We start from the raw sequence: 18,945 nt of genomic DNA, 5'->3' as shown, positions 1-18,945 counted from the left end.
CATAATTTTAAACGAAATAATGTTTCTTATATGTGCCTTCTAACCCTTGTTTATCGCCAAACAGTTAGCTTCATCATCCAACAACTTAGAACAGCGAGACTTTGTAATTAAGGAACTGCTCGATACGGAGAAAAATTATCTCGAAGCTTTGAATGCATTGAAATACATCTTTATGCAACCTCTCGAAAAGCTTCTATCCAAGGAAGAGATACGAGCCATTTTCCCTTGCATTAGGGAACTTGTCGAAATTCATAATAAATTTTTGGATCGATTGCATGAGGCCGTTTGTCCAGGATCCAAGCTCAAGCTCAGTACAACCTTTCTGGAATTTAGAGAACCATTTCTAATTTATGGCGAATACTGTTCCAGTATGACAAGCGCAGTTGAAACTTTGAGAGAGGCGTGCAAAAAATCGAATACAGTCGAGCAGACCGTCTTGGTAAGTAACTTTCCTTTATCATAAAATTAAAACATTTGGTCGATTTTTTGAATTTGAAGAACAATGTTTTACGTAAATGTTTCATTGCATGATGGGACTGAATTTTTTTTTAATAAATTACTAGCTGGCCCGGTAAACCTACTTATTTTCAAATAACTAAAATAAACCTAAAATCTAAAATCTCTGTTTTGTTACTTGGGATATTTGAGATAGCATCGTAAACCGGTGGGAACTTTACATCGACTCTAAACCGCTAGGCACCTTACACCGAGTGTCAAATTGCTGTATACGGTGTCGGACAAATCAATAGGACCACTTATCAATTTATTATTCACTTATCATATTTCATGACTTAAAGTGAATCAATCTTTACCAAACTTACATGAAAACACTTTTAGAATGTTTACTTTAAGAATGTTTTTAAAGTTTGGTAAAAAGTTAAGAAACAAAAAAGTTATGATAAGAAATGTAAAAATAACCGAAAAATCATGTGCCAAAGTAATAGGACCAGTTCAGGAAATTTGAAAATAATTATCATTTATTATTATTAAATAACATTTTTCGATGTTATTGAGTCGTCGGATAACTTAACTTAAATTAATGAACAAAGGCGTGTACATTTTTTTTTGTACAAACGCTTAGCGCAGTGGCAATTCGCTGTGTCTTTAATTAACATGCTCTAATTTACTAATGCGAGAATATTACGGCACTCGCTTAAGGGTTTTGAGCTCCCTTTGCACTGAGAGACGAAATAGTGGTGAGTACCTTCGTCTATGGGTATAAAAGCGCGTCACAGCGAAGGAAGGAATTCCAACGATGGGCTGTAGTGCACACTCCAGCGTTTAGATATCAAACGTTTGTCCGCTGCTGGGTACTCCCAGCGAAAAATCGCGAAAATACTTGGCCGATCCAAAACATTCGTGTATAACGCGCTGCATAGCACGGGCACGAAAATACCAACAGGTCGGCCACGCAAGACATTCGCCAGAGATGATGCTCGGATGACGCGATTGTGCAAGGCTGATCCTTTCAAGTCGGCCAGGGCAATTAGGGACGAGCTGCAACTGTCCGAAAGTGATCGAACAGTGCAGCGTCGCCTATTTGAAAACAACCTGGTCGGCCGAAATCCCCGCAAAGTGCCGTTGCTTGGACGGTGCCACGTTCAAGCCCGGTTGCAGTTTGCTCAAGAGCACTACGACTGGGCAGGTAAAACCTGAACAAGTGGCGAAATGTACTGTGGTCGGACGAGTCCAAAGTGAACTTGGTAGGTTCGGATGGGAAACGCTTTGTGCGTCGTCCAAAGAATACCGCCTACCGGCCACAGTACACTTTAAAAACCGTGAAGCACGGCGGAGGCAACATAATGGTTTGGGCATGTTTCTCTTGGTACGGTGTCGGTCCTATCTTTCGGATAAAAGATATGGACCAACACCGATACTTAAACATCATCCAAACTGTCATGTTGCCTCATGCAGAGTGGGAGATGCCATTGAAATGGCAATTCATGCATGACAACGATCCCAAACATACTGCAAAAGCGGTTAAAAAATGGTTTGTTGATCAAAAAATTGACGTCATGAATTGGCCTGCACAATCGCCTGACCTGAATCCGATCGAGAACCTGTGGAATATTGTTAAAGCTAAGCTTCCACCGGCAGGTTCTCGAACTAAAGAGAAACTGTGGGAGCATATAGAGAATGCTTGGTACAGCATTCCGCCATCAACTTGCAAAGATTTGGTGGAATCCATGCCTAAAAGGATGCGAGCTGTCATCCGGAACAATGGGCATGCTACTAAATATTAAATGCTGCCAAGTTAGCCCAGGATAAGGCTGTTTTGTTATTTTCTTTAGTTTTTCAAATGAACGTGCTGGCCACATTGCGAAATAAAAGCCGGAGCTGTTATTGAATAATGATAAATGGTTAAAATAAAAAAAAATTCTATACTGGTCTTATTATTTTGTCGCATGATTTTTGGGTTTTTTTTAACAATTCTTATCATAACTTTTTTGTTTGTTAACTTTTTACCAAACTTTAAAAGCAGACTTTAAGCCAACGTCCGAAAAGTGCTTTCATGCAAATTTGGTAAATATTGATTCAATTTAGGTAATGAAATATGATAAGTGAATAAAACATTATTAAGTGGTCCTATTGATTTGTCCGACACTGTACAACAACAATCTTGCTTCTTGTATGGGAGTTAGAAAATTACTAATTACAAAATTGAGTGTAACATCTGAAAAAGTTGTAGGGCAACTGTATCAGTTTTCGACCTTGTATCTGTTTTCAGCAGGGTAACTAAAAACGTGAAATCAAGCAAAAACATGTTGAAAATTGAATCAACGCATATTCAACGCAACGCAAAAACATGTTGAAATTGACTCAACGCATATATATAGTCATTTGTTATTCATATTTTCATTAACATTCATTGGTGTTGAGGGTCATTTTTCCATTGCATGTATCTAATGCGGACGTTTAAATTTCGTCCTTATGAGAAAATACTAACATAATATACAAAACTTCTATATACAAACTTTCATATCTTTTTCTTGCATATCTTCTATCTATCTATCCTATAACAAATTTTACAAAAAGGTTCTCATTTTCAATCTCAATATAGAGCGTTACTTTTTCACTCTATAATTAGGTTAGGGAGTTGATGTTAGGTGCGGATAGCTTAGATGATTTTTATACCGTGTTGGTTTTCTTGCAAACTTCGGTGCACATAGCGATTCATCGATGTAGGCGTTGGACGAAAAACGACAACCAATGTTTTTGTCAAACGAACGAAAATCGCCCAAACATATGTTAAGTTGTGTAACCGCGAGGACACATGAGGTGAAATATACAGAGAAATGAACTTCGAGCTACTCTACTGCTGACTGGGGGACGTATGCTACACTCTAAATTCAAGCTATCGCCCAACCTGGACGCTAACAGTTCATGTAACATCCGTGTTCAGTCAGCACAGGCTGAATTGAAGCTACAGGCTTCAGTGATCGTTTGGTTGTGTCATTTGAAATAAGAGCAGGTTACATTCCCCCTTGACAAGGATGGAACACATACGCTGAGATCAGTGGGCACCACCACTGATTGTATGGAACGAAATATCCATGAGTAGCCGCTATGCTCTTGAAGCTCGCGCCATCGATCACGCCTTGCAGGACGTTATGGGAAATCGCCAAAAGTTCGGTGTTAAGGTGGTGTTGCTATGTGGCGACTTTCGACAGATACCAACGTCTAGGTTCTGCAGCAGTGCATCCGGCAGAGCTGTGGGGCAAATTTAGGTTATTGCGTTTGCGGGAAAAATGCGTGTGCAGACAGTCCAGACTGTTCAAGATGCTGAATAACAGTTCCGCAGAGATATCCAGCATGAGCATGTCTGCGTTTCCGCGGTAGCGCGTTAGAATGACTTTTCATTTCTTTGGCTGGATCGTTAAACACGTTTCTACGGGCGGGGGCTTCGAAAAAAAAATTGTCGAAGGGAATGTTCCAGAATCCTCTGTTATTTTTAGGACGTAAACATGAACCACTTTTGTCACCGATCAGTACACCGTTAAAGACTCCGAACAGAATTGGCTACTGCGAGCTGTCGAGAACCTCAAAGTGCTACGACTCATTAATCAGTGCCTGTGTGAAGAGACGCCACAGAAGGCGCTGACGATGTTTCTGAGTATGCCGTATTTAGCCGACTGTGTGCAGATACAGCCAGACCTGCTACAATGCGCCGTATCTGCTGACGAAATATGTTGCCTGGTGGACGTGGAGCACTCTTATGCTTTCGATGTGCTGGACAGTATATTAGTAAACGTGATTCGATTGAACAACGAACAACAAACTGTGTACGATGTAAATACCGTAGCAGTGGACAGCTACAGTTAGACTGAACAATCCAGCCGAGAGGAGACACACAAAGGACCGATATATTTCCTTGATGGACCTAGTGACACTGGGAAGCCGTTTAGGCTCGAAACTATTCTAGGGTGTCACTAATCAAAAATTGCAATCGCAGTGGCTTCGAGTGGAACTACTGCTACTGACCGGGGGACGTACGCTACACTCCACATTGGACGCTAACAGTTCCTGTTACATCCATTTATAGTCAGTACAGGCTGAATTGATGCAACAGGCATCACTGGTCTTATAAAACGAGACATCCATAAGCAGAACAGTCTTATAGAACAAGGGTCTCCAAACTTTTCAGTTCGCGGGCCGCATTGCCTCACATATAATGGTGTTGAGGGTCATTTTTCCGTTGCATGTATCTAATGCGGACGTTTAAATTTCGTCCTTATGAGAAAATACTAACATAATATACAAAACTTCTATAGCTTTCTATTTTTTAAGCTTGGTCTACGTCTCTAAAAAGCAACTATTACATTTTCTTTAAAAAAAAAAACAATTCACTCACAATAATTAACTTTTTATTTTGACCTTCACAAAGTTGCCACGGGCCGCGTTTAGGGTATTGCGTTTGCGGGAAGAAGGGGGAAAACATGCGTGTGTTGACAGCCCAGACTATTCAAGATGCTGAAGAGCAGGAAAAGTTCGTAGAATTTCTGCTCTGCATCAGCGAGAATCATACGACATACGGCATACGACATTTCCGGGATTCGGTAGGGCGTATACCATGGTACCACGCGAGTTGATATTACCTGGAATATCTGATCTAAATGTAAAGTAAATCTATCGCAAACAGTATGAATTTTAATACATAAATAATTTATTTGAAAAGGTACATCATCCACAATTTAATTTATAAAATATAAAAAAACGAAAATTAAGCAATCATAAATCTATATAGGGTAAATGTACCAGTATTGGGCAGGTTAGTGCAGCAGTTTCACAAAAACTGCTTGTACACTTACAATTTTTATTACTTTTCATGAAAGTGGCGTTATTTTAAACGATAAACTATCGTATTATGTTGTGCTATTTTTTATTTGCCGTTTCAAATGCATTTTATAGCGATATTCTTGAAAATGACCTTGAGGTGAATGGTGACAAGTGCAGTCCTGTGAATGTGTAGCTCCCGTTTGTGAACTGTGAAAACTTGTGAAATAGAGAGCTAGGTGTTATTTTGTTTTGTTCTACTTGTTACTTAATGTTAGTGCTACCTGCGGCATTATTGTTTAGTATTTGTATTATTGTTTTGTGAATGTAAAACACGGGTGAAGTACAGGTGTCCCCCGAGATACGACTGTATTTGGGACCGAAAAAATGTTCCAAAGCAAGGCGTAAGTCGAAAAAGTCGTATGTTGAATATCTATGAATGTTAAGTTTATAACCGAAGTTGAAGAGTCGGAATTTATGATATCGTGTATTTTATTTAAAATAATGTTTGATAATGTAATAATTATATTTTAAAAACCGTACACAATGTAAATATTCAAGATAGGGTAGTTGTGGAATCTTTGGAAATGTGTGTATAACGGTTATCAGCCCAGATATTCAAAAAAATACATCAATTTCTTGTCAATGACAACTTGTAACTGTCAAAATCAAAATCGTCGTATCTGCGAATCGTCGTAACTCGAGGGGGTCGTAACTCGGGGGACGCCTGTATCTCGGTCGACAGCGTCACTGCGTTGTCGAAAGTGATTAATCTTTGCTCGGTATGTGTTTGTGTTCATGCTAGACATACGTATCGTTGTCCGTTTGTCAAGACGTGTACACGATTGTAAGCGTTTGATATCGCAGGCTGTAGTAGAGTAGTGTTTGTGTGCATTTGTTGTTACCTTTTATTCATGTCTGTGTGATAATTTTTTTAATTCTAAAACAGCTCGCCTAAATTTTGTTTTTACGGCATGGAGTGTTTAGCATGCTCCGCCGTAGTTTGAATAAACGATGACTAGATTTTGTGTGCGGGAAAATGTGGTGGCAACTTTCATCGTCGCTGCGTTACCCCCTCGCTGTCGAAAACAGTGGCCAAAATAATTAATGAAAATAAGAATATGCTGTATATGTGTGATAGATGTTTAGAACACAAATCGGGCTTGGCGGATATGGATGTAGATGTGAGTGGATCGTACGATTTACTCACACAATCCATAAAAAATTTGGAGTCGAATGTGAGTGTATGGATATCGAGTGCCTTGGAAAAGGGAATCGAGACTCTAAAAACTGAGCTCTGCGCACAAGTAGAACGCAAATTGGAGCAAACATTGCGTGAAAGCTTGAGTGCGGTAGAATGCTCAAATAAGGCAAAGGAAGCCTTGCGTGCAACCTTTAACGATACTAAGGCCAGAGAAACAGTAGAGGATGAAAGTTGGGCTACAGACTAAGAAAAGAAAAAGGACGAATAGTGGGAACAGTAATGTTCAAACCATTATTAATCGTTTTGACACGGGGAATGCTAATTCGACGCCTAAGATTTCTGACAAGGTTACAGGACCCATTTTAGCAAACAACAATAAGAATAGTAAGACTCTGGTTATTGTACCAAAGGTGGGTCAATCTTGTGATAAGACAAGAGCTGACCTTCGCGCTAAGTTGGATCCAAGGAAGCAGTAGGTGTCGGAATTCCGTAACGGCAAGGACGGTCAGGTGTATGTTCAATGTTCTGCTCAGGTTAAATTAGATGAACTCAGGAAAGAAGTAGAAAACATTTTGGGAGATGAGTGTGCAACGGATTTACCATTGTCACGTGTAAAGATAATTGGGATGAGCGAAAAATACACTGACTCACATTTAGTAGACCTTTTAAAATCTCAAAATGAGGGAATACCCTGGAAACAGGTCAAGGTCATAGGAATGTTTGAAAATAAAATTTACAAGTACCAAAAATATAATGCGGTCTTGGAAAGCGCCAGCCAGCGTAAATGATTAAAAAGTCTGATAGACGAATACTTATTGCGCGCCAAAAAGACGACTTTTTTAGTTTTTTAATTAATTTAATTGTTATTGCACTATTTAATGCTTATTTTTAGCAGTGCGTGTGTATTGATAGTCCCTTTATCAAACCCCATGATTACTTTTACCGTCCCATGCCTATTGCGGCCATAATTAGTCTTTTTCTGTAAAATATTCAGATAGATGAATACTTTTTGGACTGACTGTACATAATGTACACACACAAACATATTTTACAAACGATCCAAAAAAAAGGTTGATTGAAGCGCAATTCTCATATGCCTCTCAATAAACGCTGCTGCCGTAACCGGGCCATTTTTACTAGTCTATAATACAAATTCTAGCAACGACTAACGGTGCGTTACTGCCGTTAATTTCGCTTGAAAAGTAACGACTGTTGTAGCGTGTGCAAATTATGAAACAAAAGAGCGTAGCTCCTAACCAGACTACTTTGATCAGACTACTTTATCTCTCTCTACACTGGTATATAGAAAGAGATAAGTTTCAGAATTTTACCAGATAGTATGAGGGAACATGATAGTAAGTGTGGTAAATAAAACCATGCTCCCTTACATCAGGATACACCCTGGCACAGCTATGCCATTGTGCCGTAATAACAAAATTTGGGAATAAACCAAAAAGTATAAGTGGAATTACGAACCACAGAATTGATAACAACATGGACCATGTGAAAATGAACTGGAAAAAGTAAATAATCATGAATAGTTTTTTATATAATCTGAGTTAATCTGATAGGTTGTCCCATGATGTAAATAAGAACTGTAACTTGGACTAAGAAGTACGAACAGTGAAAGAGTATGAGTAAATACTCTACACCAAAATCAAATATCATACGCCATGGTTTTTACAAAAATGCCTTCGATAATTGCCATAAATTCGATTGCAAAATTAACTATTATTTTTCAAAATATCAAATAAAATGTGCAGAGTTAAAAAATTATCGGTAGATTTGCTGTCAGCTAATAGTTCGGCAGGTTTCGTTACTAAGAGAACCATAGCAGTAAAACTATGAAAGTGTTGTTTTTATGAAAGATTCATTGGTTGCATAATTCTAGCCCGCTTGGAATTTTAAAATCATGGAAAACAAGTAATTATTAACTTTAAATTCTGACGAAAATAGGTACTCGGTAAATGTTGATTTTTGACAGATCAATGTTGTGGGCTCCTGCCAACATTTGTTGTATTAAATATAATCAATTTCACGATAAATAATCCAATCACTTGACAGGAAAAATAATACCGTAAGAATTCAATAGTTGAACGCTTTTTAGTTGGCATGCTTTTTAGTTGAACGCTCGATAGTTGGCTGACAGCTCAATTAAAAGCAAGCGTTTGTATGGAAAAACCGGGTTTTGAAAATTTCACAAAAATCTCATGGCTTGCCGAGAAAAATATGAAAAAAGTATTTGGCAGTGTACCAGTAATAAAAGGAAAATTAAATACTGTACCAGTATTTGGCAGTGTACCTGTTTTCGGCAGGGTAACTAAAAACGTGTAATTACGCAAAAACGCGTTGAGAATAGTCTCCACACATATTTTTTAAAAAGAGATATACTCATTTGTTTTTCATATACGAAGTATCACATCATTTCCTTGCATATTTTTCAAAATTTCAAACAAAATGTGCGGAGTTCACAATTTTTTGGCAGATTTGCTGTCAGGCAATAGTTCGGCAAGTTTCATTTTTAAGAGAATCAGAACACCAAAGCAATGAAAGTGTGGTTTTTATGAAATATTATTTGGTTGCAGATTTTATACTAGCCCGCGTGGAATTTTAACATCACTAAAAACAAGTAATTATTCACATTAAATGCTGCCGAAAATAGGTACACGGTAAATGTAGATTTTTGACAGATCAATGCTGTTGGCTCCTGCCGAGACTTGAAACAAAAATACACTTTTGATTTGGCTGAATATTCATTTATAACTTGATCAGAAAACTGCAATGTGTATGTCGACACATAAAATGACATTTCTTCTATCAAATATCACCATTTTCACTATAAATAATCAAATAACTTGAGAGAAAAATATTAATTTGCCGTACTCTATAGCCGTCAGGCAGTCTTATTTCTCCAGTGCCTACTTTGTTTGTAAATCAAATCAAAATGACTCTAAAAATTGCCAGCAAAATGCCCAATATGGGCAACATAAAATTTATAATTTAAGTACTTTACAACACAAATCTTAGGAAAATGAAAGTGTAAAACTGTTTTAAACATTTTTGTCTATCTATTGGCATTGATTAAAACATTTACCGACCCGTATTCGCGTTGCCGAAAATAGGAGCACAGCTGCCAAAAATAGGACCAAACTGCCGAAAATAGGAACAATACCAGTATTTGCATTTTCACGAATATCTCTAAAAAATACATTTAAATCGGCAAATAAAAAATAGCACAACATAATACGATAGTTTATCGTTCAAACTAATGTCACTTTCATGAAAAGTAATACAAATTGTAAGTGTACGAGCAGTTTTTGTGAAACTGCTGCACTAACCTGCCCAATACTGGTACATTTACCCTATTCAATAGTTGGCAGGGATTCGAAGTTCAACCAGTGAGTTCAGACTGTAGTTGGTTTGATTTTTTACCAGTTATTACTTTTAGTGTACTTTTGATTTTTCTTATTTTTCTTAATCTATAGGCTGCCATTATACAGGATTTTTTTAATTATTACTATCAAAGAACTTAATAGTCATTGCTTCTGAATGATAATGCGGACCTATAATCTGATTTTAAAGGAGTCTGCTGGCCTGCGTATCTGAGTTTCCGTCATCGGATAAATCTTCCTAATTCTTTTATCTTTAAAAAGGCCCGTTCAAAAATCCTGGTAGTTGATCATACCCCGATTCTTGCATCATTTCCAAGTTTAGATCTACTTATATCAAACCAAGTTTTTGGTGTAAGCCTACTTTTGCCAATAATAATGGGGCCCTTCACGATTCTAGTCAGCTTTTTGTATGGAGTTTGACAGTTGGAGGCTGAAATCATGTAAACACCCCATACAAAACCACACAAAACTAGCCTGCAATTTTCAGTCTAGATTATACTAGTCTCAAAGCTAGAATTAGATTCGAGTACCTGCTCGAAAAATGGCAAAACACGGTGTTGTTTACATTTACCCCAAGGTGCATTAACCGTCATGTGTATAACCGCCTACCCGTGTAAGTTTTGCATCTTTATTCCAAAATAACTTTGGATTAAAAAATCGTATCGACTTCAAATTTTAAAAATGTCTCTGTAAACCTCGAATTTTACTAATTTGAACTAAACGTTGAACTTATAAAAGGCACAAAATCGGAAGGCAGAAGAATTAACAGAAGGCTGAAGGTGTTGTCAGTACAACGATCCGTAAACGAATAATCTTTATTTTTGACATTCGGATTATCGCACAGTTGTCGCGGTGATGGTCATATTCCGATCCGGCACTATGGTCTAATTAGGGGTCAAATCTCCAGGGTACTACAGCTCGGCCATCCTAACCAACAAATTGACCTCAATTTATGTGTAAAGATTAGTAATTCAAATTTCGTTAACGGTTTCATACGGCTCACTCCATTTCTTCAACTTGTTTGATTCTAATATGCCATCATATGGCATCTGAGTTATTGGACAGCCCTCAATGTCCCTAATGACATAGCGATCGTTAGGCAATACCTTATGGACTATGTACGGACCTTTATATTTAGGAATCAACTTCTTATTCTGCTGAGTGTTGCTATCAATGTTCCGCATTACTACATAATCTCCAACTTCATATTTAGCTGCTGGTTTATGATTTTTACGAAAATAGGCCTCATTGGTAAGCTGAGATTTAATTATATTTGCCGATGCTTCAGCCCGAATGTCGCTTAAATCATTTAGTGTACTTCCACGACGCTCGTCTAAAAACTCCGTTAGTTCATCAATTAAATGACCCCGTTGTTCAATACCAAACAGGAGAACTGAGGGTGAAAACTTCGTACTGGCGTGCTTTGAATTATTCAACGCATATTCAGCATCCAGTAAATGCAAATTCCAATCATCGTGATCATAAGAGTCCGAAAGTTTGCTGAGTATGGGTCGAAGTACGCGGTTAACCCTTTCGACTTGTCCGTTTGCTTGTGGTGAACCAGTAGCGTTGAGTACATGCTGTACCTCATTTGATCTAAGGAAATTTTCGAACTGGTTGGACGTGAAGCAGGTACCTCGGTCACTAATTATCCGTTTGGGTCGGCTGTAATAGGAAATGTATTGTTTGAGAGCATTGCATACTTCCTGACTTCCAGTGGAACGAGTCGCGTATAGCTTAGTAAATTTCGTAAATGCGTCTATCACAACTAATATATACTTCTTTTTGGATTTCGTAAGAGGTAGTGGTCCCAGGTGATCAATGTGAAGTGTGTCAAAAGGTTGGGGAGCTTTCGGTATACTGTGGATGTTCTGATTATTAGTTCTAGTGGGAGCTGAATATATGATACATTTCAAACAATTCTTAATGAAAGACTCAACTCTATTCCGCATAGAAGGAAACCAATAATGACAGCTAATTTTTGAAATTGTTTTGTCAACCGATAAGTGACCTATTTTCTCATGTGTGTGGCGGATGATATTATCTACCATCTCGCGGGGGACATAAAACTGAAGCTCTTTTGAGGGTGACTCATGATATACGAAACCATCTTGCAAAACATATCCAGGTAAATTTTCCAGTTCTAGTTGGGACCTAATGCTTTCAATAGTAGGATCACGAGATTGGGCTAGCTGTAGTTGGAAGTCAATATCAAGTTCACTTATAGCACCAATTGCTTCAGTCCGGCTCAGAGCATCCACGTGGGCCATAGAGGAACCTGAGCGATGCTGAATAGTATAGTCATAATTCTCGAGGAATAGGGACCACCGGGCAATCTTCGCAGAAGTGTTACGATTTTTCAGCGTTTGTACAAGAGAATTGCAATCCGTGATTATCTTTAAGGGTAATCCATGGACGTACGAGTGGAACCTTTTCAACGCATATATTACGGATAGAGTTTCCAACTCGTAGCTATGAAGTTTTGATTCTTCTTTAGAGGTGGTTTTAGAAAAATATGCTATTGGGTGGAGTTTCCCATCATTCTGTTTTTGGAATAAGACTGCACCGAAACCGAATGAGCTCGCGTCGCAATGCAGCTCCGTCTCATATTTGGGATTAAATATAGCCAAGACAGGAGACTGGACAAGTTTTTGACGAAGGGTTTGAAATGCTTGGATGCAGGAATTATCAAAATCAAATGGCACATCTTTCTGAAGAAGATTTGTAAGAGGTTTAGCTATATGAGAAAATGATGGAACGAACCTACGGAAGTAAGAAAAGAGCCCTAAACATCTTCTTAACTGTTTGACATTAGTAGGCATAGGAAAGTTATATATTGATGTAAGGTGTTTTCCACTAGGTCGTATACCAGAGGCACAGGCTTCGTATCCAAGATATTCCAAATTAGTGTGGGCAAATTTGCATTTATCAATGCGCAGTTCAAGTCCATTTTGTTTAAGTTTCTCGAGAACAGAACTCAACGTCTCAAGATGAGAGTGAAAGTCATTAGAAGCTATTATGATGTCGTCCAAGTAGACAACTAATTTCTCGGAATCTATAAATTCGCGTAATATTGAATTTATGAATCTCTGAAATTCCGCGGGGGCATTTTTAAGCCCAAAAGGCATCTTTAAATATTCATATTGCCCATCAGGTGTTACGAAGGAGGTGTACTTAATTGAGCTTTCATCCATCTTTACCTGATGGAAACCGCTTTTTAAATCAAGCAAACTAAATACACTTTTACCACTCAGGTGTTCGAGGCATGTCTCAATTAACGGTAATGGAAAATTATCCCTTACTGTTATTTTATTCAGGGGCCTGTAATCGACGCACATACGCACTTCACCACTTTTTTTTCTAACTAGCACAAGGGGAGAAGCGTATGGGGAATTACTTGGTTGAATGACTTTATCATTTAACAATTGATTTACTATCTGTCGCACTTGATTCCTCTCCCCATAGGAAAGTCTACGTGGCTTTGCATAAATAGGGGTATCATGAACGAGATTAATTTTCATGGAATACTGAGGATATTCTATATTCTCAATAGGATAGTTAGTGTAGCAATGATCAAATGCGGACAAAATGGCAGCAGACTCTTTAGGCGAAAGTTGCTTCCCGATATCTAATTCAAGGGGGCTGTCAAATATCTCCGACACACAAATGTGGCTAAAAGGATCACCTACATCAAGGGACTTAACAGGTTTTGGTATCTTTTCGAAATCTGAATTACCCTCCGGTTCGCGAGCATAATGTGCGGGAATCATACTTGGATAGTGTGTAAGAAAGATTCTAAATTTTCCTAAGAGGTCACGACCTATTATGAATGGCCAAGGCATACTTCTAGCAGGTAAAATGATAAACGAGTGTGTCACACTAATATTACGAATTATGATCCTGCACTCCACTCGACCTAACGTCGTGAGCATAGTATTTCCTAATCCTCGGTACCCAGAAGGGGTAGGTTGATGCGGAAAGTTACCTGGTACTACATTGTCTGCTATTAGACTTACAGGGCTGCCTGTATCAAAAAGTGATCGTAAAAACGTTTGTTCGCTCCATGTATGTTGGATATTGAAACTAACACATACCGTTTCAATTTCGCTAAGCAGTATTTGGTCCGCAGTTTCCTCATCGAATCCATGGGAACCCAGATGGTGCACCGCAGCAGTCCTAACGGGCTGGAAGTTTCGGCACTCTCGATGTGTATGTCCCATTTGGTGGCATTTAAAACAGGATCCCTTGGGGCGGCGTGGCATTGGGCAAGCGCTTTGATAATGGCCGAATTGAGAACAGTTAAAGCATCTGGCCGGTTCATTATTGTTGTTCTGCGCCCATTGACGCGAGGGGCCAGTGCTGCGGGGTGGAGCTGGGGGTTTAGTGCGTAACGGTGCTGGTGTAGGAGTCACGCCACGAGTTTGACGAAAAGTTTCGTATTTTTTCAGCAGGGTTTTAAGGTGCTCGAGCGATTTTGCAGCGAAACGTATGGATGACGTATTAATAGGATCATCAATTCCGTCAATTATAATATTGACCAAGTCTTCCTCTGGAATGACGGTGCCCGCTATTTGCTGCATTTCCAACACATACCTTGTGATGCTTTCATGTTGCGAGAGATGTCGTGCCCTTAGTTTTTTAAACACTTCTTCTAGTGAAGTTTTTGATGTGAAAGTACTAATAAGGTCAGCTTTCAGTGTCTCATAGGTGCATGCGCCTGAGGTTTTAGCAAAAATGGCGGCGGTGTCGGTGAGCAGGCGGCGCATACAGAAAAATTTCAGCTGGTCGTTTAGTGTGTACAAGCTACATATTTGTTCAAATTCTCGAAACCAGTGCTCCACCCCTACTCCTCCTCTTTCACCACTAAATTTTCCTATGAAGTCTTCAAAGTTGGGTACATACACTGGCAGCGCTGTAGGTAGCGGCAAAGGGAGCGGTGGTGACGATGTTAAAGATGGCGGCACTGGCTGCGCTGTAGGTAAAGGCAGCGGTGGTGGTGATGATGATGATGGTAGCGAAGTCGAAGCGATGTTAGATGACTTCAGCATAGCGATTTTCTGACGAAGTTCGAGCACTTGCAGCTCCTTCTGCAGTGTTTCTAATTCCGTCTCTAACCCGCCAGAATTAGCTGTCTTGACAATTTCTTGCTCGTCATTCATTTGCTTTATCGCCAAATCCCCAGTATCAACACTTTCATGCGTTACTTCGGGCGCAAGCTTTTGTTCGGCTACAACGTGACTTCTAGGAAATAGCTCCTCGTACAACATGCGGATTTGAGCAATCGTAGCGGTTGGAGGCACCGGCACTTTCGCGTTCTCCAGCGCACACAACATATCTTCTTTAGACGGCATGGCACAATCCCACTTCTGAGATGTAAACCTCGAATTTTACTAATTTGAACTAAACGTTGAACTTATAAAAGGCACAAAATCGGAAGGCAGAAGAATTAACAGAAGGCTGAAGGTGTTGTCAGTACAACGATCCGTAAACGAATAATCTTTATTTTTGACATTCGGATTATCGCACAGTTGTCGCGGTGATGGTCATATTCCGATCCGGCACTATGGTCTAATTAGGGGTCAAATCTCCAGGGTACTACACCTCAGAAAATATGTTTTCTACCCATGTGCAAAAAATACCAAAAATGTTAAATTTTTTTTTTTATTATTTAAGTTTAAATACCCTACACATGTACAACCGCCTACCCGTGTAAGCTATACATTTTGTATGGAAGAATTATGTTTTTCGAGGTTAAAAGCTTATATCTTTTGAATTACTAGTTAGAATTGAATGAAAATTGTCTTAGGGTCACAATAATGTTTTATAACATATTGTTATAAAATTAGAATTTAAAAACTCCTATCAATATTTTTTTCAATCAAAAATGTGCTGTAACTCCAACACCCCAACCGGCCTTTTTTTCAAATGTTGTATTACAGTGTAACAATATATCGACATTAACACTGAAATCACCTCTTTTAAAATGATACCAACCACTACAAGCAAACGAAATAGAATTGGCTGAAAGTTAACACACACATTCATACTGTAGTCATAGTGTTACTGCCGAATAGGGATGGGTGTTTTGGAGCGCATCAATGGCTCCGAAGTCGGCTCTGCACCCACGGCTCCAGAACCGGATCCACACCAACAGCTCCGGAGCCGGATTCGCACCAACAGCCCCGAAGTCGGCGACGAATCAATGGCTCCGGCGGTGAATCAACGGCTCCGGACCAACGGCTCTGGACTAACGTTTCAATAGAGACGGCATTGTATGATAGTCTAAAAAACGAATCTATCTTCTTGCAAGTGTAGAAGCTAACACGCGATGTGATTGTTGAACGATGTTCAAAATTTATCGATTTTTTTTACAAAATTCTTTTACAACATTATTTACTAAGCTATTTACGGATCTTTCCCATTGAAACTTTATTGAAAAGGATTTTTTTAGCAATCTGTTAAAACCGACTCCGGAGCCGTGGGTGCGGAGTCGTTGGTGCGGAGCCACTGGAGCGGAGTCAGCTTCGGAGCCGTGGGTGCGGAGCCATGGGGGCGGAGCCGGCTCCGTTGGGTTGGAGTGGAGGAGGTTCCGAAGTTGTCTGGAGCCGGTCGGAGCCGGTTTTTAATAAAAGATGATGAGCATATTTTATAGATCGTCAACATATATTTTTATACAACAAGCAAAACAATTGAAAAATGTATATAACTTTTGAAAGAAACCTAAGTAAAACTTATAAAAAGACTAATCATCCACTTAAAACATGCGGCCTGGCCAGTTATGGTGGTGGAGTTAGAACATATTATTGATTGAAAAAAATCTTGATAAGATAAGATTTTGGTCGTACACAAGACGGTTAAAGAAATCACGTGGTGGAATCTAGAATCAAAGTGTATGTAGTCCAGATGGTCTCATAGCATGTTTTTATAACCAAATTTGAATAGCGGAATTTGGGGCAAGTGTGCCACCTTAAGCATTTCAAGTTATAACTCACTAAAACGTGTTTTTCAAAAGCCAATTTAAATCTCATAACCATTTTACATCTATTTCCGCACTTATAAATGAGTTTCGCTTGAAAAAAGTGCAAACAAAACAGTTTTTGAAGCGTTTTAAAAAGGGTGAAAAAAAACGTTGTTTTTTGGGCTATGGGGCAAGAGTGCCACTCGTATGGGGCAAGACGGCCACCTGGTTAAAACAACCATATTTCTTAGATAATTGGAAATTATTACGTTTGTACCACTAGTGTATGTATTCCTACATGTCTTGAACCCCTTTTCATCACAAACTGTATCGCAATATGGGTTGTTGCTGGTCTGTTTTTCCGGAGTAGAAACCGCTCGTAAAAGCGCACCATACCGCTGAACGCTACAACAATGTTTACATTTTTGACAGCTCGCGCCTATGAAAGATGGTGGCACACTTGCCCCAAATAGAGATGGCTCTTTTGCCCCAAAAGTTGTATCTTTTTTTAAATTGAATTTTTCAGTGACAAAAAGAAAGTTTTTTTTAAGCAATACGGCAAAGCCGTCCCTACTGAATAAAAAAAAAAAGAAAGTTTTTTTCAACTAACCCCACAAAAAAATTCACGTTTCCTCAGCTATACGGTGGTGTAAAAATTTTCTCGGTTGATTGTTCGCATGATTTTTGAGAGCTTATTTGGTTGGATTAAAAAATTATAATATTCTGCTCAATTTTTTAAACTCAATATAAATCAGTTCAAAACAATGGGAAATATCGATTTGTCTATATGAAATTCGGCTCAGTATACTTAGTCATTGGAAAGCAACCAACTGTATACACAATTGATCATTAAACTAAAGTTTTTAAGGAAAAATGCTTGGTGGCACTCTTGCCCCGTATGGCACACTTGCCCCAAATTCCGCTATCACTTTTTGACAAGATGGGTGAAAACTTTTGTTCAAACAAACTTTCTGGAGGCTTGACGAATACATAAAACACTCTTAAAATCTTCATTCAGAAGCAGAAGCGATAAAAATCAGTATTCTAAATTCATACATCTTGGGATAAGCCCACCTGTATGTTATACCCACTTAGATAGTTGCTCGAAAACTGGTATACAATGCAAACAACTGACAGGCTGAAATTTCAGCTTACCAACTTAAAACGGAAAGGCCTCCAATCTTGGATATCTGGTGCCAAATTGATGTGCCCATAGCAGGATATTCAGTCCTACGTATTGGAGGTCCGATCCATACGGGGCTTGAACTTTTGACCATCATCTTCTAAGATTGACCACGGGACCGGCCCAAAATTAATCGATTAGAATTAATGTGTTGAATTGCTATGTTTCATAACCAGGCGAATTAAAATAATTGAGTGTAATTAGTTGTATTTTAGGGGTACTTATTTACAGGGGTTTCCAAGTCAGTTTCGAATGTAAATATTGTTTCACCGCATCCAAGATGTTTTTCTACATTTGTCAAATGGTATATTTGGTTCAAAACAAAATTCCAGTTTCAACACATGATTTTCAACACATAACAAAAAACTGTCAAGCTCAATCCAGCTTGAGTCGTGTTGAAAATCATACTGTAGAAATTAAAAATTATTGTGATGGAAATGAAATGTCAGGTCGATGTGGAACAACATTTTGCCTGCGGTGAATACATGAAATATTGCGGTGAAACAACGCAATACATTTTAATATACATTCGAAACTGAAAACCCTGTAAATGTATTGAAAAAGTGAAAATATATTTGTACTAACACCAACATTTCAACAAATCTAGGAAAAATCTGAATCCCAATCAAGAAATAGAAAGCGCATCCCGTATTTCACCATGGCAACGGAGAAAAGGAGAAGGATGTTAACTTTTGAGGTGTAGTCTATAACAACCACGCTTTCGTTGCTAAGCGCGTGGTTATTATAGACTATGCAATTGCTAAATTTTCCCACGGTGTCAATGCTAAAGCCTAACGCTCCTTGGCGCGTTAAAATGTTTCTATACCAGATTTCCAAAATGAATGAAAAAGTGCTTGCTTCTTATTTGATTGACCTTAATTAAAATTAAATTATTGGTAATGGTATACCTTTTTCAAACATATACATATATGTT

General features: G+C 38.6%; 2 protein-coding genes and 1 non-coding gene across 5 annotated transcripts in view; 2 read left to right on the top strand and 1 right to left on the bottom strand.

The window, feature by feature from the left end:
• The window catches only part of LOC120955709 (protein vav), a 46,799-nt gene that overhangs the window by 23,146 nt on the left and 4,708 nt on the right, over positions 1-18,945 (top strand). For all 3 annotated transcript variants that reach the window (XM_040376802.2, XM_040376803.2, XM_040376804.2), the window contains one exon: positions 65-439. In XM_040376802.2, the coding sequence (XP_040232736.1) occupies positions 65-439 (375 nt within the window). The remainder of the gene's footprint in view (positions 1-64; positions 440-18,945) is intronic.
• Positions 3,451-3,540, top strand: LOC120960267 (U6atac minor spliceosomal RNA). The gene has a single exon (XR_005752322.1). It is a non-coding gene; the product is annotated as a U6atac minor spliceosomal RNA (small nuclear RNA).
• LOC125907475 (uncharacterized) lies at positions 5,032-18,943 on the bottom strand. Its single transcript, XM_049610077.1, has 2 exons — positions 13,965-18,943; positions 5,032-11,535 (listed from the first exon to the last, which is right to left on the bottom strand). The coding sequence occupies exons 1-2, from the start codon at positions 15,219-15,221 to the stop codon at positions 11,515-11,517; spliced, it is 1,278 nt and encodes a 425-aa protein (XP_049466034.1). The 5' UTR covers positions 15,222-18,943; the 3' UTR covers positions 5,032-11,514.

This window comes from Anopheles coluzzii, chromosome 3, assembly GCF_943734685.1.
Source record: "Anopheles coluzzii chromosome 3, AcolN3, whole genome shotgun sequence".
In the NCBI taxonomy this organism is placed as follows: Eukaryota; Metazoa; Arthropoda; class Insecta; order Diptera; family Culicidae; genus Anopheles; species Anopheles coluzzii.
This window is presented reverse-complemented; position numbering and strand designations above follow the sequence as displayed.